We start from the raw sequence: 25933 nt of genomic DNA, 5'->3' as shown, positions 1-25933 counted from the left end.
TTGTAAAGGATTTTCTATATTACACCTTTTATGCAAAAACTTGGTGGAATAAGGCTAGTTTATCTGGCATTGCTTTTCGTTCAAATGTTTGTGCACGGTGAGTCTTGTTGTACGCTACCTCAGAAGCAAAAATAAGCCAACAGCAATGCGGTCGTATGGCCGTCTGATCCTTTTTTTTCTATTTATTTGTTTCCCTTGCGTCTTCCCGGTGTGCTCCGTCCATAATAAAGTGCGTGTGGAGGCTAATGAATTGTCGAATAAAGCGGTGTGCATATGGCTTGCAAACCAGCGGCGACCATGAGTAAAAAGCTCGTAGTGTGAAGGGGTCACTGCGCGCAATTATTTCAGCTGACTGCGCGTGCAATTTACCTTTTTTTATTACTCTTAATTCGTGCATGCGTGATGCTATTGCCCGATTACTCGTGCGAATAAGGTTTTTTTTTTTCGTTCATTGCTTGTTCGTGTCCGTTTCGCGCGTTTTTACACACGCACCAACGTTCTCGAACTCTGTGACCGGAACTAGGCCACGCTGATGCCACTTGACACATGGTTTTTTGCATTCTGTCGTTGCCCCAGCACTAAAACAACGCTTAAAGATGGATAAGCTCCATTCCGCACCGCATTATAAAAGTTAAGTAGGCTTCAAGTGCCCTGTGTGGAAACGCGGCGCAAAAAACTACAGCGCGTAGCAGACGCCCCTGGCTTTACGCGCGCTTCCTGAGCGCGGAAAGCCCACGGGTCCGGCGCAGCAGCGGCGCGGCGCGGGAGTTCACGGCAAAAGGCCCACGCGGGAGCCGGCGCTTTGGACACTCCCCCTATTCTAGGTCACTCTATCCTAGCTCTATAAAAATAATTAGCGGACGCCTGCTGTCATTGCAAGCGCTAGCGGGTGTGAGCTCGATTGAATTGCGCTGTGCAGAAGGAGCTGGTGTCCCTACTCAAGCCGTCGGAGGTACGCCTGCTGAAGGAGGAGTTTGCACTTCGCGACACGCACAACGGTGGCGCCATCAGCGTGGCCGACGCCAGGCGCGTGGTGCACGAGTGGCGAGACCACATGGGGTCAGTATAGACGGTTTTAGTTTCGAAACACGGGCGACGCCATCTTGGACTGATAAACGAACGTTTTCTTATTTTTCTAGGTAGTGACATGGGATTAGAAAAGGTCACGAAACGTCCCGTGCACCAACCCTACCTTTTTTATGCGTACGCGACTACCGGAGCGCCGTTCGTTTATTTGTTAACGATACAGAACGGTAATGTTAACAGCCCACTATGCCGGCACCGAACCAGAACCGTAAAATAGTTTGTATAGTGTATACCGGTGTAAAGCCTGCGTTGAAGCGACACGATGCCAGGTGGCACCGCGTAACCCACTCTGAGAAAAAAAAAACACGGTTGATACCTCCGTCGTAAAAATCGGTATAACAAAAAAGTGAACCGTGCCTTCACTGGAGTATATTTGATTCTTTATTGAACACTGATCTACGAGAGCTTGCACAATGTCTATTTGTATTTGCCAGCTATAGCATCATTTCATGTTTATGCACCCAGGTTGACGCCTAGTGGTATATCTACATCCTGACGACTAACGCAAAGCTCATAATTTAACCCCTGCAAGCCTTTACCCGGCAGTGGGCGTAGTAAGGCTGATGATGATAATGACAACGATGCTGATGTAGCTGAAGTAGTTAACATACACCTGGACATAGCATATGGGGAATCCCGCGCAATGATGGCGTCAAGAAGCGCGTAATAAACACTTGTACTCGACATGCACTCACTCACAGCGTCGTCATTTGACGAGAGAAGCGCCAAGGAGTGCGCTTATCAGTAATAGGAGAACCTACAGCTGCGCTCGTGCGTACACCACACAGCGCTTCAGAGACGCGAGAGGCAGAGTTCGTAGCTCGAGCAGTGCACGCGCGAAAGTTCCCGCTGGCGTGTTTCTCGCTTCGCCGAATGGTCCCGCGTTGCGCTGAAACTACGTAATTCCTCCCTGTCGGCGCTTGTTAGTGTCAAATTGCAGTACTTAACCTCCCCGATCCCAGAGGGCGACACCGCCTCGCTAACCAGGATCACTGTGAAATGGAGCGTCGGTAGCTCAGTGGGTAGAGCGCCCACCGAGAGATCGCGGGTTCGACTCCCAGGTCAAGCAAACGAACAAAACTTTTTTCTCGTTTTTCTTCGTCATCCAATCGAGTGCATTTTGCCGACGTCACAACCGTGACGGAAATGATGTCAGTGAAGCCTTGGCGGACCCCAGCATAGAACTTTTTCGAGTTAAAAAAAGAAACAATACCTGGTCTCCTATTTGGTGAGTCGTGACTTACCACGTACCTTATTTTCTCGCGTGTAACCCACCGCTGCATATAAGCCGAACCGCTAACATTAACTCTACGAAAAAAAAAAAAACATGCATACAACCCCAATATATGACCCGTAGCCCCATTTATTAAGGCCCTTTTGCCGTTTTTTTTTTCTTTTGTACCAGTTATATTCCAGAAAATGCGGTACATAACTCCCTTTGAAGCTACACGTTTACTCCCTTAAAGAAAATGACGCCTCCCATGACTCTCCGAAAACAGGGTTATTGATCTCCGAAAGAGAGTTAACGACTATCGAAAGGAAATACTGAGTGACGGTACGCAGTCATGGACGCTACTCCACAAGTTTTAATCACCTTGAACGAACAGGATGAATTCGCGCAATTCATTCTGTTCCCATATATTGAGGCGACGTGTGTAAAAGCGCAAGTCGCCACAGTAAGGTGCGCGTAAGCGTTAAACACAACGCCAGTTAATTTTTTTTTTAACACGAAAGTGTTTTACGCCGGAGTGCACGAAGACTTTCATGATGTATTTCCGTCACGGAAGTACGTAAGCAAATGAATGCCATCAGATGACAAAGAAAAAGTTCCGTTGCCAGGAATCGAACCCATGACCTCTCGGTCCGCGACGATGGCTGGCAGGCGTTTAGTCCAATGAGCTACCGCCAAACACATTACGGAGGCGACATCAACGCGCCTTTTACCTTTCACACTTGCCTTTCACAGTGACCTTAAATGGATGGATGCTATGAGCATGCCCTTTATACCGGGGCGGTGACATCTGTGCCACCAGGCTCGAAAAAAAAACAAAAAAATCACAGCATATCCGCGGAGTGAATGATGATGAGTGGGCGAAGCTGCGGAGGTTCATCGGTAAACCGTGAATCTTCTGTGAATTCTGCCCAGTACATCATCACCGACGTCAGATCGGGCGCGTTTATACTAAAGGTTCGATGAGTTATGACGACTTGCACCTCACTTTAATTTTACATGTACGCTGTGAATTTTCATTGTTTAGAAAACCATTGCTTTAGAAAACATCTGGCGTCTTTCGTTAAGCAGCTGGCGTCTTTTCGTTTTGCTTTAGAAACATCTGGCGTTCTTTCGTTTTGCTCTTACAAAACATCTGGCGTCTTTCGTTGGTTTATTTCATCAATCAACGGCGTTTTGAACAATATTTTTATTGTTTATTCACGCACAGGAGAAATCTCACCAGGCACTACCTTGGAGGTAAACAATGGCTGCTAATGGGAATGAGAGAAGTCGGCTTTTAGCTAACACTTACACTTCTACTTCTACTAACGTTTCCTACTGGAACATGCCAATGGCTGCTAATGGGGAATGAGAGACAGAAGAATTCGGCTTTTAGTTAACGCGCACGCTGCGAATTTTTTATTGTTCAACAACGCACAGGAAAAATCTCCCACCGGCACCATCTTGGAGGTCAAACCGTAAGACTAGTTACGCACTACGACTACTACGACTACGACTACGAGGGACGAACGGGTGCCGCCTTAAGGAGCTTCGCCCCTAAAAAACGCACCTTTTGACGACCGTCCCATTCGGCGCCTTTCCAATACAAGTTTATTTCGTCAACGTTTTAACACACCGTGAGGTGGCGATTTTAGCGCAAGCCTCGCTCATAGCATCCATACATATCGACAAGTAGCTCTCCGACGCTCGCCTGGCTCTCGCACGGCGTTCCCCGCTTGCCCTGTGAGAAGCAACGGCCAGGCTAGAGGGAAGACACGACGCGCGTAGCGTTTCTCTTCGCATTTCACGACGCTTTGAAGGAGTGCATTTCGAGCATTAGTGTTTATTATGTGCCTTTTGAATGCCATCTTTGCGCGGGATTCACCATTTGCGGAGTCCACGTATATATTAAGAACTTCAGCTACCGCAAGGGCTAAATCATCATCGTGGGCGTCTGTTGTCGGTACGGAGATGTGCCACTAGGCGTCAACGTGAGTGCGATGTGTCCACATCAAGCGGTGCTATATCTGCGAAACAACACTAGATATTGTACAAGCTCTCATATACCAATGCACTGTAAATAAACTACTTCTGTGACGACACGTTTAACTTTCGTGTTATACCGATTCCTATGACGGAAGGATCAACCAACCATCTTTCTGCGCGGTATCTCACGCCTAAGTGTGATTCTCTCGACGCAGTCTGACCACCAGCGTGGAATTTCTTGTGGATCGTATTCGCGCCGCCAGCGACCATCCGGATCCCGACCGGCACCTCGGTGACGTCGATAGGTGAGTGAACTTATGTGGCCTTCACTCATTCCTAGTGAGCTTCCGAAGCAGCTATCTCAAACACGCTGCCCGCGCACCTCTCGTTAGCGGCCGGGCCCGCACGTCACCGTCTTCGTCCGATATTGTTTTTTTTTTTGCTTAACGAGTATGTTCGTGAGCTGCACACATGTGACTGGCCTCAAACGTAATTTTCGCGAGGCTCCCCATGCGATCACCATGCATTAAAACTATGACCGATTAGCGAAAACCCCATATTTCAGAATCAGCGTCCAGGTTTCACTCTGTCTGGAGATCAGTATCAATGTGTTTCTCGAAAACCTCACGTCAAATACCCTTCTGAAATGACCAACATATGAGATATGCGAAAGGCTTGCCTTCAAATGGCAACGCCACCTGATATTTTGGTCACACACACCCCTCCAAGCTGCACGCTCCGTTCTTCATTGGCCCGGCCCTTGCAGGAAACTAAACATCGCGACTGCACCCGCTAGCTGAGGTGATATTGGGACCCCTGCTCTCAAGTGAGAATAACGAATTCGAACACGAGTGTTCACGAAACAGGCATTCTCGCATACGAGAAACATGGGCGCACTTTCAGAGATGATCTACCAAGTTACACTCTTAGAGAGAAGGCACTTTCTGCACTTTCAAAGTTTTGCTTGTAATCTGTAAAGATCCATATTCTCGGTACGACCTCGGTCCACATAAACACACCATCTGTGGTGTGTTTCGTGATAGACCACACCACACTTTAAACGTGTTATCGTTTCTTGGCTTTCATCGGCCGCAACTCACCACTGCGCCATGGAACATCCCCTCTGACCACGACACCGTCAGAGTGAATGAGCGTGATATGTGCAAATTGTACGTCAGCAGGGCGTTGGTGCACTCGAAAACTGCTTTCTCAAGTTGTGATCAACTTGAAGTGTTTGAATTCCACTCAAGATTGGCGACGCAATTCGCGTAGTGGCTTTTTACGCATATGTACACAGAATAACGTAATTAACTTCGAATGAGTGACGAAAAGAAAAAAAAGAACGTTATGCACTTGTCCTCAACGTGAAAGCCGTAGGACGCGCAGAGCAGTGATTGCCCTGTATTTAAACTCAAGAAGGGAGTGTTAAAAGGCTAGTTGGTAAGGCATTATCATGAGAACTGAAACTGCGCTTGGGACGAGACGCCAGAGTAGGAGTAGACAGGACGAACGCAGAATGTGAGCGTCTCTGAAGGATATGCGTTACTTCAGCGACGCTCACGTTCACGGGTTTGTTGGGTATCAGGTGTGTCAGCTTGCGGCTGCATCTGCGCAGAGCTGAAAGACGCAGAGGACAAGGCGACGGTGAGTTAAGGCAAATGTATATACATATAAACAGAGGCGTTACATATTCGGCACTGGGGCCGGCAGCTTATGGGGCTCGCACTGGGGTGCTCGAAGCCTCGTAGTTCGAAGCCTCGAATCAGGAACCGCCGTTGGTCGCTGGCTGGTATCGGATCCCTGGATAAGAGGGCTTGCCGCACGTTGCGTGAGAAATTGTCGTCGGTTGCGTCAGACGCATCGCAGGAGTTGCCGGGGGTTGCATGAGACTCCCGCCTTGGCTGGCACCCGTTTGCATCAGGCACCTCGCTGGTGTTGACGTTGGTTGCATCAGACAGTCTATCGATGTTGACACCACTTACGTCAGATGTTCTGCCAGCTTGAATGCATTGCCGAAGCAAGGAAATTTGGGTTGGGAGCCCTGGCATAACACGGGCGACGCCCTATAGCGTTCCAGTCGTGCAGCCTGCTGGGCCTCCATGGCGGAAAAGGAAATGTACCTTCATTTGTGATGCAGTGGCGCTCACTACCCTCCTTCTTTCCCTCCTTCCCTCTCTCACATCACTCCTCCTCATCCTCATTTCACTTTTCCGTCCACACTATACTATACACGGCTGTCCTTTACTCTACCCTCTTCCCCCCTTACTCTCACTACCCTTTCCCGTATGAGATCACAGCGTACGATGATAGCATGCACTCTTCCTCATTTCCTTCCTCCTCACCCTCACTTGCCTTTCCCACCACCTTCCTGTACATGGCTATGCTACACGTGGCTGTGCTTATACATGGTTCTGCCTGCTTAACGCTATACATGACTATGCCATGCTTTAACCTCTCCCCTCCTCCTCACTTCCTTTTTCTACCCCCTTGCTATACACGGCTATGCTATAACATGGTTCTGACTGTGTGATGCCATACTTGGCTACGCTATGAATCCTCTCCAATCCTCCTTTCCACCCCCTCACGCTTACCTTCCCTTCCCACCCCATGTTATACACGGCTATGCTTTACATGGTTTTGCCTAAAGACATACATGCCTATGCTATGCTATACCCTCTCCCTTCCTCCTGTCCATCCTCCTCACCCTCACATCCCCTCCTCCTCAGCCTAATTTCCGTTACCTGCCCCCTTGCTATACATCGTTTTGCGTGCTTCACGCCAAGCGGCAACATAAGATGACAGCACATGTTGACAGCATATTCCCTTCCTCCTCCCCTCAATTCCGTCCTCCTCGCTCTCGCATTGCTCCTGCTCAGCGTCACTTCCCTTCCTCGCAGCCTTCCCACGCATGGCTATGCTATGCGTGGTGTTGCCTGCGTTACGCCGACTGACATGAGACGACGACAGGCTACGTCAGCATACGACAGAATACGACAGCCCGGGCGCCTAAAGTGTTCCGCACTTAAAACAGAGGCAAAAAAAAAGAGACCTAGACAGAAAAAGACAGAGACCTAGTCATGTGTCCTTACCGCCCTGCCCAACTTGTCAGGACGTAAGCCCTCCTAGTTTACATGTGAGAAGATCTGTTCACAAGTCGACTGTAATAATAATAATAATAATAATAATAATTATTATTATTATTATTATTATTATTATTATTATTATTATTATTATTATTATTATTATTATTATTATTATTATTATTATTATTATCTGGGGTTTTACGTGCCAAAACCATGATATCATCATGAGGCACGACGTAGTGGCGCTAATTTTGACCATCTGGTGTTCAACATGCACTGACATCGCACAGTACACGAGCCTCGAATATTTGGCCTCCATCGAAATTGGACTGCCGCGGACGGGATCGAAACCCCGACCTTCGGGTTAGCAGCCTAGCCCCGCAACCGCTATACCACCAAGGCTCACCACAAGCGAACTGTCACGCGTTGCGTCCATGAGTGCAGATATGTAAATAGTCCCTACCTACCCTCTCGATCTCTCTCTTTCCTTTACACTCCTGCATTATTCACTGATGGCCACCGTTTAGGGGTCAGCTTCTCGAGCTAGACAATCCGTATTTTTCAAGTTCGTGTACTGCCCCTTTGAGTTTTGGTAGTGGGGCGAAGCTTTCTGGGTTGACAACGGGGATACCCAGAGTAAAAGTACCCGCGATGGAAAGGCACGCGGAGGCCGTACCAAAGCGGTTCGCGACTTTCCCGCTAGGGCAGTGCTGGGCAGTATCGAAGATACATGTATCTTAGATACTCTTTGGTTATCTTCTGTCTGCATCGCGATACGTCTCGCAAGACGAGTATCTGTATTTCCGATACATTCAATAATGTATCATGTATATTAAGATACAATATACTCCTATATGAACACCCCCATACGAAACAATAATCGCTGGCTCAACTCCGCTTCTCAAGCTGGTACTGGTGCTTCTAAACCACCTGAACAAAACTAAGCGCAGAGACATAATTTTATTTTTCCGCCACAGTCCACCAGTGAGGGCAGGCGATGAGGTCTGTGCGTCCGTTTTGGTGGAGCAGAGCAACGTGACAGCGCTCGCGTAGCCTCGACAGAACAAGCGCGCGAACGTCTATGCTTAGCTCACGTGCCTTTCTTTTCTTGATTTTTTTTCTTTTCTCGTGTGCCAGTGCCATGATAGTTACCCTTATCCACTGTCCAGCGCCGCGTACCACAATGCGTGCGGCGATTATCGCACAAATCCTGATGCCGCTCCCCTGCGTAGTGCTTCGTTACGAAATCAGAAGCATAGGGTTGCTTTGCGTCTCGTGGCTTTCACACATACCTAAGCGATTTGAAGGATCTTGTGGATGTAAGTTCGACTTACATGCGATTGACTTATGTGCAAATAAGCACCACTAGTACCAATGCTAGATCTAACAGATGAGGCGCTTATCTAACAGAAGATATGTTCGTGTGCCGTATCTTTTTCTTCCTGCTGTCGCTCGAATCTCGGCCGGGGCGGTCGCATTTTCGATGGAGGCGGAAATACTTGAGGCCCGTGTACTTCGATTTAACTGCACGTTAAAAAATTCAGGTGATCCGTTTTTCTCATGAACATACCAACGAGGCGTTTCAGTTAATTTTTCATAGGCACTAAATATTTCTATTGTCTTACATTAACAGGTGAGTTCACGATACTCCATGCTTAATTGTCATAGCTATTAAGGGTGCCGCCTGTATCGTGTTTCAATACTTATTCACGATGAATGTTTCATACAGAAGGGCTTTTCTGTTTTATTTACATATATTTGTCTTGCTTCTTTAGGCGTCCCTATTTTTTTTTTTACTATTACTCATCGCCAGGTAATCGGTGCTATAGGTGGTATTAGCGTGAATAACAGCGGTGTGCTGCGACGATTCCTGCAACTATACTGCCACGCACTCTTATTTCTTTATTTTGGCGCGATAGCGTTTAAACCGGAAAAAAAAAATATTATATTAGTAGCGCTCGGCTCAAGCCGCGCCGCGATGTTTCGGAAGCTTCGCAGTTGTTTCAGATTGCTCTGTTAAGATTACGCGAGAATCCCAGCCACGGCGACCACATTTTGATGGAGGCGAAATGCTCGAGGCCCGTGTACTTAGATTTAGGTGCACGTTAAAGAACCCCAGGTAATCGAAATTGCCGATGCCCTCCACTACGGCGTCCATCACAATCACATCGTGGTTTTGGGATGCAAAACCCCAATTATTACTAAAATTATGCGCAGGACGCGAGAACTGTAGTTCATTCGGGAGCTTACGCGAGCACCGGCGGTAACGCTGGAAGGTTCGATCGCTGATGTGACCATCCGTTCAACCGATGATCAAAACACCGAAGACCAACGACATTTATTGCCGCTATCAGTGTACAGCGTGTTTTGCTTGTACTATGACTTACTTAGTTTCTGGGCACAATTTTGCCCAATGAGCAGTTTCGTCTCTACCAGAGCTTTCTTCATCGTCATCACCACGTGACAATGCGACAGGTATCAGGAGTTTCTGGGGTGCACATGTCCTCTCGTTAAAAAGAAAGGTTAAAAGATTGCACGTTAGTGAGTATATTGATAACGAACCTTTTACGCCAGCAGATAAGTATAACATGGGAAGTCATTACAATTTTATGAGCTCTACGTATACACAGTGCATGACGAAAAATATCGCTCGCAACGTTGTTGCTGCTGTACGACGGTGATTCGGTATTGCGTAAACGGTCTTTTACAGACAAGGTAAAACTCCACACCGGTATTTGCGCCATCGTGCGAAGGCTTCTTATTGAAGTACTTGTGCTTAGATGGTGACCCGCTAGCTGGTCGGCAAGCTGAGCAGCGACTCCCATCAATTACAAAAATGACAAGCAAGAGCCCCTGTCAGTGAAGAGCTGTCCTGTTAAGCAGCCAGGACAAACCCCAGTGAGTTCTTTCGGAATTAAACTAGTGCACTTTGAGCAAGAAGAACGAAACTTTTGAGGTACTAACAGACATTTCATTAAAATGAAGCAAAATTGGTCACATTAAAGAAATTTTCAAGCAAACCTTTTCATGCATAGGCGTTCGCTACTACGTTATATGATTCTGTAACAATAAATTTGCGAATGTATCGAAGTATCTTAAGATACAATCGGCAAGTGTCGTATCGGACACAATTATCGCGGCAGTATCTTGTGTCCGTATCTCCAATACTTCTTGCCTGAGTATCTTGAATCGTATCGCGATACAATTTCAATGTATCTTTGCCCCGCCCTGCTAGGGGAAGGGCGCATGCGCCGTGCCTCCGTGGAAAGAGCTGATTATAGCACGCGCTGCCACACGACTATTTTCATTTTCCTTGCCCCTCTACGCATATTCACTCTTCTTTTATATGCGAAGCATCTTATGGCGGAGTTCAAACCAGTGGTGGTGGTGGTGGTGTGCGGCGTGACCACCCTTACTGCGCATCCGCGAACCCTCTCCACACACCTCCTATCCCACTTCCCCCTCTCTCACTCGCCCTCTCCCATCTCCCCTCCCCCTCTGAAACGCGCGCTCGACATGCCGAAACGCTGCTTCGCATCGCCTCATGCTCCCCTTTAGCGGAGATGGTGTGATTTTTCGTCTTCTACTACTACTACTACTACTACCACTACTACTACTACTACTACTACTACTACTACTACTACTACTACTACTACTAACTACTACTTCTACTACTACTACTACTACTACTACTACTACTACCACTACTACTATTACTACCACTCATCTACATTGCCTCCGTATAGCGCATGGTCGCTCAGGGTTTTGTTTCTTCGTATTCGTTGCACAACAACCCAAGATTACCTTCTGTTGTATACCACTTCTCGCACGTTTTGTTTTCACAAGCTAAAAGCTGTCACAGTGCAGCCGGAAGAAAGCGCAGATACAGCGACTTAGTGTCGAAGCTTGGGCTTGTTGGTGACACATGGGAGGGAACACAACGCAAAAGAGGTTTGGACGTTATACGGAAGTATAACCTCCAAATGTCCGGAGGAAAGAGAGACTCACATGTCGACCTAATATTTTTTTTTCGTTCTCTTCGTCGTTTCTCATCTTCTTGATGTTATAGAATGTCACATATAACAGTCAGCGAAGGAATTCAATTCAAGTAGTCCATCAGGCCTGTATAGAAGGTCTGTAGACACTCCATACAATGCCAACAAATTGATAAACTGCGACCCATATAGATTCTCTTTTGCTGTTCATCCCTACGTCAAACAGCAGCCAACTCTTGTGTTAGCGTATCCATTGCGCTTCCGGCTTTCCTAAGCTTCGCTGTTCTGCAATACCTTGCTAAGTAAGCTGCACACATCCCATCGCCTTATGGCATCTCCTTCGAAAACCGCCGATGTTGCCTGCTTCTTGGGCACTTGAGGTTTTTGTCTTAAAAGCCTTCTGTATTTAAGGTTTTTTTGCCCAAAGTTCTCGTACGTTTAAGGTTCTGCACTTAATGTTTCTTGAAGGCTTATCTCTCTCTCAATTTTTTTTTGGGGGGGGAGGGGGTCAAGCTCACTAAAGCAAGTGTCCCAGGCACGCAGACTTGAAACTCGCCATACACACGCAAGAGGTTCCTAGAACAGTTAAGGTTTCCCGCTCACTTGAGCACAGCTGTTAACTGGTCTTCTCGCCACCACGGCGTAGGCTAAACAAAGGGTGTCGATCCACCACAGACAGCAACCACAGCTTCCCTCCGAACCCCCCCCCCCCCCCCCCCCCCCCCCCCTAGGGCGGCACGTCGAGAGTGAGGAACGCTACGAGCCGGCTGCGGGCAGGAACTCTCGAGTCGCGCGTCAGCTTGCGAGTTGTTTCACGCCCTCTCTTCCTGGGCTCCGCTGTCGGCACGCCACTCTCGCCTTCGAAATGGCCCCGCCCATCCTGCGCGCAAGCACGTTTGAAAACGTTCGCCATCTTCGATATATAGACCTATAGGCTCGGAAGGGCGGCATACAAATGGCGTGTTTTAAACGTGGCAGGCGAACCGGAAACAGTATGGCGTCTCCCTTTTTTTTTTTACTTTTTGGGTGGTGTACTTTACGTTTGCGTCTGTTCTTTTTTTTTTCAGCAATCTGAGCTTTCATTCTTTCTTATACAAACGGAGGACAGAGGCAGTCACGTGATGTACGACAACGTGGAACTGTCAAGCAGCATATGGCGCTTTGGCACAATTAAGAAGTTACAGCGAATTTTGTTTTTTCCACAGTAGACTCCTTTATTTTGTGTTCGTTCTTACGCCTCTTGTTGTCGCTCTCACATCATCGCTTTTACGTCTTAAAATTATCACTTTTGCAAAGATCAATTTTAAGGTGTCATCTAGTTGGTACTTGAGAACGGACTACCGGGCATGCAACCTGTGTGTTCACTTAAGACTAATCATTATTCACTTAGACTAATCAATATTGACTTAGACTAATCAATATTGACTTAAGACTAATCGAATGTATTGTATAGCCAGAATTAGAGCAGCACAAGTACTAAAAAAAATGTGAAATAATGTCTTGTACTCAGAAAACGCTCGTTTACACCACACTAACCCATTTCTAGAGAAATGCTATGTCTGTAAAAAAAAAAAGTGGAACGATCTTCAGTGCTATGTGCTCTACCGTGGCAGAGCTGTACGCGGTCACCCAGAGAATTTTATTAGACTCTAGTATGTTTTGTTAATAAAAAAAGATAGGCGATTAAAAGTACTAAGTACTCTAATATGAAAGAGCACCACGCCTGCTGAGAAGACGCGTAGTAGGCGAGAAAAAGCGCAAAAAGAAAATGCGGGTGACGACGCCACATTGAAATCCCCGCACCTGTCGCCGTGACGTCATAGATTTTGACGGTGTCTACTAGGCCCACGTAGTTCCTAATCGGTAAAAATGAAGCACATTTTCTCAGGGAGCACATACCAATTTTGAGGAAATTTCATAGAAACAATGCGCCCAAAATACGAAAGAAAAAGAGCACATTGAAATCCATGATAACCATCGGAAATTTCGGCGGGAAATTTAACAATGATACATATGACGCTGACTTCCTCGCATATTATTAAGCCTATGGTGGTGAAATGAACGACACTAGAGTTTTTCTAGTATAATCTATCAGCCTAACTAATTTATTGTTTAGCATTCGTGTCCCTTTAAATTGGTTCACCGACAAAGCAATGTATGTTTCGAAAAACTGTTCCAGATTTATAGCATAATATACTCTATTCGCCTCGAGATCTTTGAGTGGCGCCCTCTCGCGTGTGACGTCAGAGAGGGGACTCGGCCGTGCCGCTCTTCGAGCGCGCGTTCGCTACGTGAAGGCTGCTCGACGCTACCGGCCAGTCTCTCCTGCTCGAGTTATTGAAACATTAGTGGGCAAGTTCATAAAGCAATTTGTACTGAATGTCCAAGCAAAATACCCAGCGAAATCGAGCGGAGTTGCCGTCAGGAGCATGTTCAGTGTCGATTGCTCCTGGTGTCGTCTGCTAGACATCAATGTGTGCATCTGCATGTATGGCGACGATTTCTTTTCGCGACTGTCCTATGGCTGTGGCGCATTCAAAATGACTTTCCGGCCCATTTTCGATCACTGATTTCAGCCTTCGGGCTTCGGCTACCGTGTCTGCGTTAAAGCGCAATATACGTACACCGCGTGCTGCGCGTGTGTGGTTGCCAAGCCTACACCTTCGATTCAATTCCTTTGTTCGGAGTTTTAAGCGCATGCCAGCGATGTGTGATGTCATTCAAATAAATTAAATGGTCGTTACAGGCAACAGCCTTTGATTCAATCCAACTTTTCAGCAGCTGCCGTGTAAGCGCGTCGTAGTAAGACGACGCGCATCAAAAGTCGTAGTAAGAAGTATTTGGTTGGTTGGTTGAAAAACTTTATTTGGGTCCTGCAAGGCGCGCGTCAGCGCGCAGCGGGCGACTCCCACGTCGGGACCGTCAGACCAAGCCTGCCGGCCGCTCCGCGGGCCTGCTGGACGGCCCAGAGCTGGTCAGCCAGGAGGGAGCTGCGGAGGGCCGCCTCCCACCTGGCCGAAGCAGTATCGGGGTTAGTGTGCGTTGCCTTGCACTCCCAGAGCATATGCGCTAGCGTGGCTACGTCTCCGCATGCGGGGCAAGCGTCACTGGGGAATACCTCGGGATAAATGGCGTGTAAGGAGCTCGGATTAGGGTACGTCTCCGTCTGCAGTAGTCTGAGCGTAAGGGCCTGAGGCCTATTAAGTTTGGGGTGAGGGAGTGGGTACACTCTTCGCGCGAGGTAAAAATGTTTCGTTATTTCGTTGTACGTGGCAGGCGCGTCCCTGTTCTCCGCAACCTCGTTGTTACCAAGCCGTTGCCCGGAACCGGCGCGGTCGGTTAGCGCGCGCGCGGTCTCGTGGGCCGACTCGTTGAGGTTGGGGGGAGCACCCTTGACCTGTCCAACGTGTGCGGGAAACCATATAAGTACGTGGTCCTTTATACCGTCTCGGCAGCCACTCCGGAGCACGCGCAGGGCTTTCTCGGAGACGACGCCGCTCTCAAAAGCTGTGATAGCCGACCTCGAGTCGCTATAGATGACATCCCTTTCGCCGTCCAGGATAGCCAGGGCGATGGCCACTTGCTCGGCAATTGCCGGGTCGTCGGTGCGGACCGATGCGCAGTTGGTGATTTGCTGTTTGGAGTCGAGGACAACCGCGGAAAAGGCGCGGCTCCCGCGGTAGGCTGCCGCGTCGACGAAGCTGACGCTGCGTTCCTCGCTGCGGATCTGCTTGAGAATAGCAGCGGCTCTGGCTCGGGATGGACATCCCTCGGGATCGGTGCCACGGTAATGAGGTCACGAATATCGCGGGGCAGCTGCCTCATCTTCTCCTTCACTTCGGCCGGGGAGTGGCCGAGCTCTCGTAGTATATGCCTACCGGCCTGGGAGGTCGAAAGGCGCGCGATCTGGGCTCGCTCCTGCGCTTCGGCAATCTTCTCCAACGTATTGTGTACTCCGAGCTGCAGTAGGCGCTCGGTGCGTGTCCTGATCGGGATACCGAGGGCCCGCTTGGTGATCTTCCTGAGCAGGACGTTGAGCTTGTCGCGCTCGGCACGCTGCCAGTTCTGCATGGCCGCGACATACGAAAAGTGGCAGAGCACGAAGGCGTTGACCAGGCGGATGAGGTTGTCTTCCTTGAGGCCGTGATGACGGTTGGCCACCCGCCGGACCAGCCGAACCGCGTTATCCGTCTTAGTTGCAAGCTTGAGTATAGTCTTGGCGTTGGAACCGTTGGACGCGATGGTCATGCCAAGGACCCGAATGGAGTCGACTCTGGGTATTGCGGCGCCGTCTCCGGTGAGGAGCTTGATCTCACTCTCCGCGATCGGCTTCCAGCCCTTGGGCTTGGGTCCCCGCCTAGTGGGTTGGTAGAGGAGGAGCTCGGACTTGCTTGGGGAACACCTCAGGCCCATGGGGCGGAGGTAATCTTCGGTGGTGTCTATGGCTTCCTGCAGGGCGCGCTCGACCTGCCCGTCGCTGCCGCCCGAGCACCAAATGGTGATATCGTCGGCGTAAATCGTGTGGTTAATGTCCTCGATGCGCGAGAGCCTCTTGGACAACCCGACCATGGCAAGGTTGAACAGGGTGGGCGAGATCACCGATCCCTGCGGGGTGCCGCGCGAGCCCAGCTCGATCTCTTCGGAGACCAGGTCTCCCGCCCTGAGGGTGGCTTTCCTGCGGGTCAGGAACGATTTGGTGTACTCGTAAAATCTGGCTCCCAGGCCGAGCTCGGCGATCGACCGCAACACGAAAGAGTGGGCAACATTGTCGAATGCTTTCTCCAGGTCTAGCCCGAGAATGGCCCGCGTGTCTCGAGTGTTGCGGTCGATGACTTGGTGCTTGAGCAGCTTCATAGCGTCTTGCATCGAGAGCTTGGCGCGAAAACCGATCATGGTGTGCGGGTAGAGCCCATTGTCCTCCAAGTACCGGGTCAGCCTGTTGAGCACCACGTGCTCGGCCACCTTGCCCACGCAGGACGTGAGCGAAATGGGGCGCAGGTTGTCCAGGTTGGGTGGCTTGCCGGGCTTGGGGATGAGCACGGTGTGTGCGAGCTTCCACGCATCGGGGACCTCGCCGACCTTCCAAGCCTCATTGATGACTTCGGTTAGGTAGTCGATCGACGGGTCGTCCAGGCTGCGCAGGATCTTGTTCGTTATGCCATCAGGGCCTGCGGCGGACCTTCCATTGAGCTCGTGGAGTGCCCGGCGAACCTCTTCGTTGCAGATCTCGGCGTCCATTTCAGAGTTGGCCGGTCCGGAGTACTCGGTGTACGTTGTTGCGGGGCTCGAGTCGACAGGGAGGTACTTTTGCACCAGCTGCTTCATGACCTCCTCTTCGGAAGAGGACTGCTTCGCCTCGTGCATAGCCCGCGCTAGTAGGTGCCGCTGGTTGGTCCTGGTGTTAGTCTCGTCGAGCAGGTGCTTGAGCAGGTTCCATGTCTTGCCATTGCGCATCTGGCCGTCCACCGAGTTGCACACCTCGTCCCACTGCTGCTTAGCGAGGACGCGGCAGTGCTCCTCGATGGTCTTGTTCAGTTCCGAGATCTTCTTGCGCAACCTGCGGTTTAGGCGCTGGCCTTTCCAGCGGGCAAGAAGCGACTGCTTGGCCTCGAGCAGGTGGGCCAGGCGGCTGTCAATCTTCTCAACCGGAAGGTCGGTGCTGATCTTCTTGGTGGTACTCCTGACGTCCTCCCTGATCTGGCTTATCCATTGGTCGAGGCTCGGCCTGGCTGCAGGGAGAATCCGGTCGTTGCGGACTTTGCGAAACTGGTTCCAGTCCGTCCAAGAAAACTCCCATGCCTTCTTTCGGGCGACTGAGAACTGCGTGACCAGGACGTAGTGGTCGCTACCCAAGTCTGTGGCCGAGTTGGTCCACTGTGCCTCGGCGAGATTCTTGACGAAGGTCAAGTCGGGGGTCGAGTCTCTACAGGACGAGGTGCCCAACCTGGTGGGAAAGGCCTTGTCGGTGATTAGCGTCAGGTCCATGTCGGTCGCGTTCTGCCACAGTTCCTCGCCCTTGCTGGTGTCGTAGGGGTAGCCCCAGGTGTGGTGCGGAGCATTAAAGTCACCCGCCACCACGAGGGGGTTGGAGCCCGCCAGGTTGACGGCCTTCTTCATCAGGGCCTTGAAGCGCTGTCGTCGCTCCTTAGGGCTACTGTACACGTTGAGGAGAAAGATGCTGCTTCGGTCCGAGCTGCCGGGCAGAATCTCGGTCATGACATATTCGGCGTTGCTAGTGGCCATATTGAGGTCGTGGGAGAGGTGCGTGAGCTTGTTTCTGACCAAAGTGCAGACGCCCCGGCCGTCGGAATGGCGCGACACGGGCTGGTAACCAGTCAGCGTGACGTTGGGGGTCAAGGTTTCCTGAAGCAGGATGACGTGGGGTTTCTCGCTATAACTTCGGATGTACTGCTGCAGGGACGCCCTTTTACCGAGGAAGCCCCTGCAGTTCCACTGCCAAATGCGAAACGTCTCACTTGGCTTGGCCATCTTGGTTCCGTTGTGGGCGGCTGCTGCCCTCAGATTGGCTAAGGATCGTGTGGAGGATGGTACCCGTTGCACCGGGCTGCGGTTGGATGTCGGCGTTTGGTGTCAGAGCGGGTACTACTACGTGTTCGAGGAAGGACTCTACCTTTGACACGCGGTCGTTTTGCGCAGCCAGGGTGACCTGCAGCTGGGCAAAGTTCTCCCCGAGCTGCATGATGCTTTCACTGAGCGCGGACAGGGTGTCTCGGAGCTCGGATTTGACTCGGTTGGCTACACCGTCCTGTTCGTAAGCGACGGCCCTCTTCTTGGGAGCGCTCTGACCATTGCTGCTGCTGCTGCCTTCTTCACTGCCGTGCACCTCCATGGGTTGGGGCGCTGCGTCCAAGGTGTAGGCGTTGGCGGGCTGCGGTGGTGGGCTTCTCGCATTCTTAATCTCGGCAATTTCGGACATTAGCCTATTAATGGTTTCCCTCATCTTAGCGTTTTCGCTTTTCAACTGAGCGATCTCGCGCGCGCTTTCCGCATGCTCTGGGATTGACCCCGATACTACCTCAGGCGGCCCTCCTCGAACCGTGTCGGCCCAGGTTAGAGAGCCCGTCTTCTTGCTTCTCGCGGACACGCCGGTAGGCTGCTGCTGGCCCCCGGTAGATCTGGAGCGGGACCTGGAGCGGCTCCCAGACTTGTAGCGGCGCCCTCCTCCTCGGGAACCTCCTCGGGACCGAGAGCGGCCCCTGGAACGGGACCGGGAACGGGAATGGCTCCTGGAAGGGCCCCCGGAGCCGCGTGACTGCCGGAAGTTCTGCCCGTCCGTGGGGTGTGACGGTGGTGCCTTGGCCTGGTCTTGGTCGGTGGCACGGGACTTCTCCCAGCGCCTTCGCCGCACGACGTATGGGATCTGAAATCGTTGCTTACAGTCCTTGTCGGCCGTGAGGTGTTGGCCACCGCACAGCCTGCACTTAGGGGTACACTGGTGCTGCGAGTCCGGGTTTGATGCCCCGCAGCCTCGACAGACGACGTCGCCGGGGCTGGGACACACATCGGCACGGTGGCCGAGCCGGCCACAAGCGTAGCAAATGTCTATTTTCTTGCGATAAAGCGAACACCGCACAAGGGTGGGGCCGTAGCGCACAAAGTTTGGGACCCTGTGACCGTCGAAGGCGACGATCACCGTACCGGTGCTGCCAATGCGTTTGGCTGCCAGGGCCAGTGGGTTTCTTTCATTTACCAGCTTGTTGTCAATAACATCAGGGCCGTCGACGAGCGGAATGCCTCGGATCACGCCCTTGCACGTGGAATGTGGGGCGGCCTCGTATGCACTGACCTCGTAGGTCCGGCCCAGGACAACGATCTGCCGAACCCTGACGTAGCGGTCGGCATTCTCCCTTCTAGGTGTGCTGGCAACCATAATATTCTGCTGGACGTTGGGGCATAGCGTGTCGCCCCGCAGGTCTTCGGTGCAGATGCTAGTGGCAGCCAGGATTGCATCAGCCACCACGGTGGAGCCTGTCTTGACAATACTGAGGCCTCCGCGTGGCCGAATCACAATCTTGGTATCCTCCCTGGGGAGCTGCGACATCCGGCCAGCGCGGAGGATCCTAGTCTTGATGTTATTGCCGCCGTTGCAACCTCGTGGGGCCTCGGACGTGGTAGAGTTCGTCCCGTTAGGATTAGCGCCTGCCGAACGCGCGCCAGCTTTTCTGGCGCCTACTGACTGCCAACCACGGTCTTCTGTCATCTCTTCGGGGGTTATGTCATCCCCCACCACTCGATATTCCATTTTCCCCGCAAAAATGCCCTGCAAGGAGCGACAAGGGCTCCCGGGAACGGGCCTGGCGCCACGCCGGAGGGGGCGTGCCTCGTTAGGCTTAGCCCAAGCGGCGGCGTGGTCGGGAGGAAAAACGTTCGTAAAATGTGAAAACAGTCCACTTACAGGGCAGAATTTGGTGTCAAAATACTCCGGGTAACTTCACGGATCCGATACACACAAAGCTGAGCGCGAACTTGGAAAAATTCACTTGAAAATCATTGTACGAAGCAGGAGCCGATCGAGGGCGTCACTCACTCAAGCAGGCCACATACCCCCTAGTAAGAAGTATTTGCAATAAAATAATCTAAATCCCTCTCAACCGTCGACTCTTGATAGGGCGTGATGCGGTCACTGTACTAAAAAGACTCGCAGGGTCCCTCATGCGTTTGCCTAAGATGACTCGAAGGCTAAATCCATCTTGTTTTTGTTCATCGATGTTCAGTCGATGTTCCCCGCCTCCTTCCGAATGCTTTTTGGACGTAACGTGGTTTTGCACTGCCTCCAGGATCGGAGACATTGCAAGCTTTTTACAAATCGCCTGTTTTTGCATTGCCTCCGTGATCGACCCACACATCACGGAGGCAATGCAAACCGACAATGTCATGTGATAATGTCATCATGTGACGTGGCGTCATGACATCACAAATATTGGCGGTCTGTGATGTCATGAGGATGTCCTAAGGTGACGTCATCGTGTGATGATTTTTTGCATCACTCGTTTTGACGTAGCCGACTAGGGACGCCGACGGTGAATTTTCGCGTTTGATCAGGAATCCAAATCTTTTAGCGTAAAACATTCAATCTTGTTACAGCACGGTGAAGAATAGCAATAACCAGCCAAAGGGGCCAGAAGATTGGGCGGAAAGAGTTCTCTTTCTCCTCTTCTTAGACGTATTCGCCGATTTTTCCTACTCTTTAGCAAGCTGTATCATCGGTGACAAATGGAACGCGAACAGCGGAGCGCGTTCCCCAAGCATTAGGAACTGTATAATGCGCGCAGTCATGTCATCACCATTGACACGCACGCTCACCCAATTAGGCAGCACTGCGCAATCAAAAGCCAGAAACTGGCTCACGAGCGGCAAACCGCAAGAGGTATCTATCTCTAATCATGAGTGCTAACTGTAACACGCGCACCACTGCTGGCGTTTCATTCGGAGCGATTGTTTTAATGTGCATCCAACTCGCCCAATCGACGCTAGTCGTCCGCAATAACCCTCTGGTCGATGAAGTTATCAATTTTATTTTGTCGGCAAACGTTTTTTGTACGTGACTACAATTGGGAGTGGAGTGTGAACTTTCGTTCACGTTTGTTTACATAACGCTAACTTTTGCGAGTAAGCCGTAAAATTGATCGCGCTTCACTTCCAAATCAGCGCAGACTCTCTTGAACTCGCTTGGCGGGACGTTCGCGCTTTCACATTAGCTATTTCAACGCCATCCAGCCCAGTGAGTGACACTACGAACTCGGTGGCATGATCCTGACCGCGATGGCTCTGTGTATATAGAAGATACGTTAAATGTTAACGTTTCTTAAACTCCTGTAATGCTAGCAGCCACCTTAAGAACTATCATTACAAGCAAATACAGCTAGTCGTCGAGGAACGCCGTACGACGTGAGCGAACTCTAACGAAAATGTTGCTGTTCTAGCCACAGCCTAGCAGACGACAAAAGTCGAAACCCCGCCTTTGCGTCACCGGAGCGCCGTTCGCAGCGCCGCCATCGGTGGCACACCAGGCCAATATACACGGGGAAAGCTGAATTCAGCTGTCTAATCCCGCAGCGCAGCTGTCGGCATACGTTTATCAGAAACGACCATGAACATACTACCCTGCCGCGGTAGCTCTTTGAATACGGCGTCTCACTCACGAGCACGGGGTCTCAGTTTCGATTCGCCACAGTTAATGAGCCCTAGATTGTTCGTAATGATCCGTAGTTTTGTAACATGGAGTCTTTTCCCCACGGCACCAAGGTTCTTAGTAAACGCTACCGACTGGTGCACCTTTTACACGTTGACTGATTGGCTGTCCACAATACCAAACGTGGCTATTCCCCTACCCTTGAATGCACCTCTGCACCGCACACGACAAAAAATCACAGCATATCCACGGAGTGAATGATGATGAGTGGTCGAAGCTGCGGAGGTTCGTCGGTAAACCGTGAATCTTCCGTGAATTCTGCCCAGTACATCATCACCGACGTGAGATCGGGCGCGTTTATACTAAAGGTTCGATGAGAGTTATGACGACTTGCAGCTCACTTTAATTTTACATGTACGCTGTGAATTTTCATTGTTTAGAAAACCATTGCTTTAGAAAACATCTGGCGTCTTTCTTTAAGCAGCTGGCGTCTTTTCGTTTTGCTTTAGAAACATCTGGCGTCTTTTCGTTTTGCTTTTAGGAAACATCTGGCGTCTTTCGTTGGTTTATTTCATCAATGAACGGCGTTTTGAACAAAATTTTTATTGTTTAATCACGCACAGGAGAAATCTCACCAGGCACTACCTTGGAGGTAAACAATGGCTGCTAATGGGAATGAGAGACAGAAGAAGTCGGCTTTTAGCTAACACTTAAACTTCTACTTCTACTAACGTTTCCTACTGGAACATGACAATGGCTGCTAATGGGGAATGAGAGACAGAAGAATTCGGCTTTTAGTTAACGCGCACGCTGCGAATTTTTTATTGTTCAACAACGCACAGGAGAAATCTCCCACCGGCACCACCTTGGAGGTCAAGATCTGGTACTAGCGTTAAGACTGGTTACGCACTACGACGGGGACGAACGGGTGCCGCTTTAAGGAGCTTCGCCCCTAAAATCCAGCCACTTCCACGCCGTGAAAACCATCGCACTGCGAAGCTGTCATCCCTTTTGCCCGGCATTACATTTTCCTCCAAAGTTTCCGAACACAAGGAGCCGAACCCACGGAGAATGCAATAGACCTTTTTCAAGCACACGAGCGCCACCAACGGGCGCGCAAGTGGTCATGGGTAATGTGTGTACGCCGCAGCAGCCGCCTCGACTAGCGCGGGCCTCGCGTTGCAGCTTTCCGCTTGCGCCGTGCCAGGACTTCTTAGACACAGTGAATTTGACAAGGTGCAACATGTTACTGCGCAATTCAATCACGAACTTCAGTATTTAGCTACGACGGCCTCTCGACGATTTCTGTCTGTCCCACTGTTGGACTATAGTTGAGCGGCTCAGAAGCGTCACTTTTCATTTATTTATTTATTTATTTATTATTTATTTATTTATTGCGCCAGTGCGCCTTACGACATAAACGAAAAAAAAAAATACTCGGTTGCCTATGAAGTGCAGGAGCGGTCTATGATTCAACGTCCATCGACACTGCCGACGAGTACAGTGTGAGGTTCTGATATTTAAACAGTTCACTATAAAGTGTAGTCGGCATTTGGGAAAATGAGATACATTCACTGCGTCACTCGCACCATATATGTAACGAACGATAAGTGCTTACTAACCTTCGTTGGTGCTATAACTGCAGGTTGGAATAATACTCAGAGCGAAAAAAGAAAGGAGCAGTACAAGGAAGGAAATGCACAAACCAGCGCTCACACACAACTGAAAGCTTATTGCACGCGTGAAAAAAAGCATATATACAAAATGGGAGCGCGTCGCGCGTGTCATAAAGATGCACAAAAAGTCAAACAACCAAGGCGCGTGCTTACAGTCGATTAATAAAGTTGAATTCCTTTTCTTGTAACGACTGAGAAGGTTGACTGACACAAAGTGTGGCGTTATCTGTGACATATGATATGCCTCCGAAATTTCTCACATTGTCTGATTAGGTTGATGGTACGAAATTACTGTGCTTTCGAAGATGGGATTGCATTTCCATGACTGACATAGCGATGCGAGATGAGACGGCTCCATTCAATGAGTTTCGATGCTCGCTGAGGCGCGTATTATTACATAGACCAGTCTGGCCGATGTACATGTGGACACAAGAAAGAGAAATTTGCGGTTAACTCCTACACAATTTACAAAAGAATTGCCATGCCTCTGACCGCATTTTTCTTTGCCCACCGCAGACCCCTGCGACCTTAGTGCGACTATAAGCTTATTTGGGGCGGCAAACACAACCTTCACCCCCACATCGCTTCCCTACGTTCTTCAGGCCATGCGACTTCTTATGCAGATGTGGAACAAGTGCAATATTTCTAGTTTCGATCTTCATTATTCACGGATGGAGGACGTCCGTGTTAATCTATCTTTGCCATGCGAACAGATTTTCGCAAACCGATATAACGATACGCAGGATATCCCGCCTCTTTGATCACTCTGCAACTGGAAACAACTGCTCATCTTATGTGCGCAAGTTTTTTTTCCAATGCCGTGCGTAATCATGACATCACAATTCCTCGTTTAACAATATTCGAATGCGCCGACGCGATATTAAACACCGATTTCGCTGAACGCGGGCTCTACTGCCCGCAAACATGCTCCGCAGTGAAACTTAAAAGCATGTATAAAAAAAGCTGCAAATTATCAGAGTAAGGCATCTCGCAAGTGAATTCTAGTCCCATCCCGTTTTCTTTAAACACGTTTAGAATGTGCTCACTTCTTTGTACAGCGCATGACTTGTCAATTAAAATCCAATAATCATCTGTATACCTGAACACTGTAACACCTCTCTACAGTTTGGTTAAACCCGATCACGATCCGCTATGGCATTAAATGTAATAGCCCGTTTTGACTGCATGTATCGGCACGTGATAACTCGCATGCCACTTAACTGCTACATCCGGTATACATCCGCTCGGTAATACCTACACTGACTGCATCATTCCTTTCGCATTTCATGCGTAGAGATACATGCAGGTGCGCTCAGACATGTGTAGAACTTAGGATTTAATAATAGTCAACCAGCGGCGACGCGTTTTTTTCGTTTGGTGCTCCCACGGCGCCAGCGAGCGACGGAACAGCCGGCGGGCTCGCCGTACACACTTTTCCCATAGTGCTTCACGCGCCCGCGGGGGGTTCTGGGATTGCTTGAAAAAGGTCTATTGGACGCAAGAGCTTGGTATGGAACCGCTTGGGTACCCCGGCACTAAAGCTCCGATTTAATTAACGGATATAGTGTTCTCGAGTTATCACTCGCGTAACTAATCACACGTTCTAAATTCTTCTTCACGTTTCAATTGTTCCTGCCTGTGCACCCTCGATGTTTACGCGCACGTTGAGTTGGACGGAGGCGTGCTTTCCACTGCGCTCCGAAGACCCGTTCACACTGAAAAATTTCCGGTCGCTCAACAAATCGCGTGACAGGAAAGAGCCCTCATCGTGCCGATCGGTCCGAGACCGATTTTCGCAGCTGGGAGAAAAGCATCGCTTCTCCCAAGTCAATCAGAAAGCGAGCTTACGAGAGGACGGAGGGGAACGCGCATAGAGTTGCAGAGAACCACGGACGGCGTCGAAGTGGAACGCTGCCAGCGTGACCTTAGCGGTCATGTATAAGGGCAGCGCTGACACGCTGCTGGCGTTCCAGCACCTCCGTGAAACATAGCCATAAAATTTACAATAGGGGAGACGCGACGCGCGCACGTACGTCCCCCTTCTCTAGCCATGATACACCGCGTCTCGGGATAGTTGGCAGGCGCAATATGAGCGCGGGACCGAGAGCTGCAATGCGAACACGGTTTTTTGTCGCCTATGCGATCGCGCCTACTCGCACGACAGGAGACTTCCCGGTGTAAACGGGGTTTTAGACTTTTCACCAGCTAGACGTTGTAGCAATAATACCAGTAATTCTTATGGTTTTGCGTCTCAAGACCACAATATAATTATGAGAGGCACCGTAGTGGAGGGCTCCGGAAATTTAGATCACTTGGTGTTCTTTAACGTGCACCTAAATCGAAGTATACGAGCCTCTAGCATTAGGCTCCACCGAAATGTGGCCGCCGAGGCCGGGATTCGATCCCGCGACCTCCGGATCAACAGTCGAGCGCCATAGCCATACAAGTCATGACCCTACACGCAGGTTTGTGACGTGGAGCCGCTTCCTGTGCGTCATGGCGCTTCCGGTGATCGCGGCGCGGCCCAACACCTGGGGTGGTTCCGACTACGTCGCCTTCCTGGAGGACGACCACATCGGCCTCCTCGGCTCGATGCGCTTCCCGTTCGACGGTGCCTCGGAGTCCAACAAGAGCCCGGGAGCAACCAGCGCCGAGTCCGATGACGAGGACGACTGAGGACGGCGCAGCACCAGCGACTGTCTTAAATTTCGCGTCTCGTGCGGCACTATAGGGAGATTTTC

General features: G+C 50.3%; 1 protein-coding gene across 1 annotated transcript; it reads left to right on the top strand.

The window, feature by feature from the left end:
* The first annotated feature begins 297 nt into the window (after positions 1-297).
* On the top strand, positions 298-25933 carry LOC125759937 (uncharacterized). The gene is made up of 4 exons (XM_049419453.1): positions 298-312; positions 920-1059; positions 4501-4590; positions 25658-25933. The coding sequence occupies exons 1-4, from the start codon at positions 298-300 to the stop codon at positions 25866-25868; spliced, it is 456 nt and encodes a 151-aa protein (XP_049275410.1). The 3' UTR covers positions 25869-25933.

This window comes from Rhipicephalus sanguineus, chromosome 9 (assembly GCF_013339695.2).
Source record: "Rhipicephalus sanguineus isolate Rsan-2018 chromosome 9, BIME_Rsan_1.4, whole genome shotgun sequence".
NCBI classification, from domain to species: Eukaryota; Metazoa; Arthropoda; class Arachnida; order Ixodida; family Ixodidae; genus Rhipicephalus; species Rhipicephalus sanguineus.
Note: the sequence above shows the minus strand (reverse complement) of the source record. Positions and strands in the feature narration are given on the sequence as shown.

Bases quoted from the DNA above. Each gene is read 5' to 3' on its own strand.
- LOC125759937 (XM_049419453.1), top strand. The intron at 1,060-4,500 runs GTCAGTATAGAC...CTCTCGACGCAG, and splicing joins GAGTGGCGAGACCACATGGG to TCTGACCACCAGCGTGGAAT. The intron at 4,591-25,657 runs GTGAGTGAACTT...CCCTACACGCAG, and splicing joins CACCTCGGTGACGTCGATAG to GTTTGTGACGTGGAGCCGCT.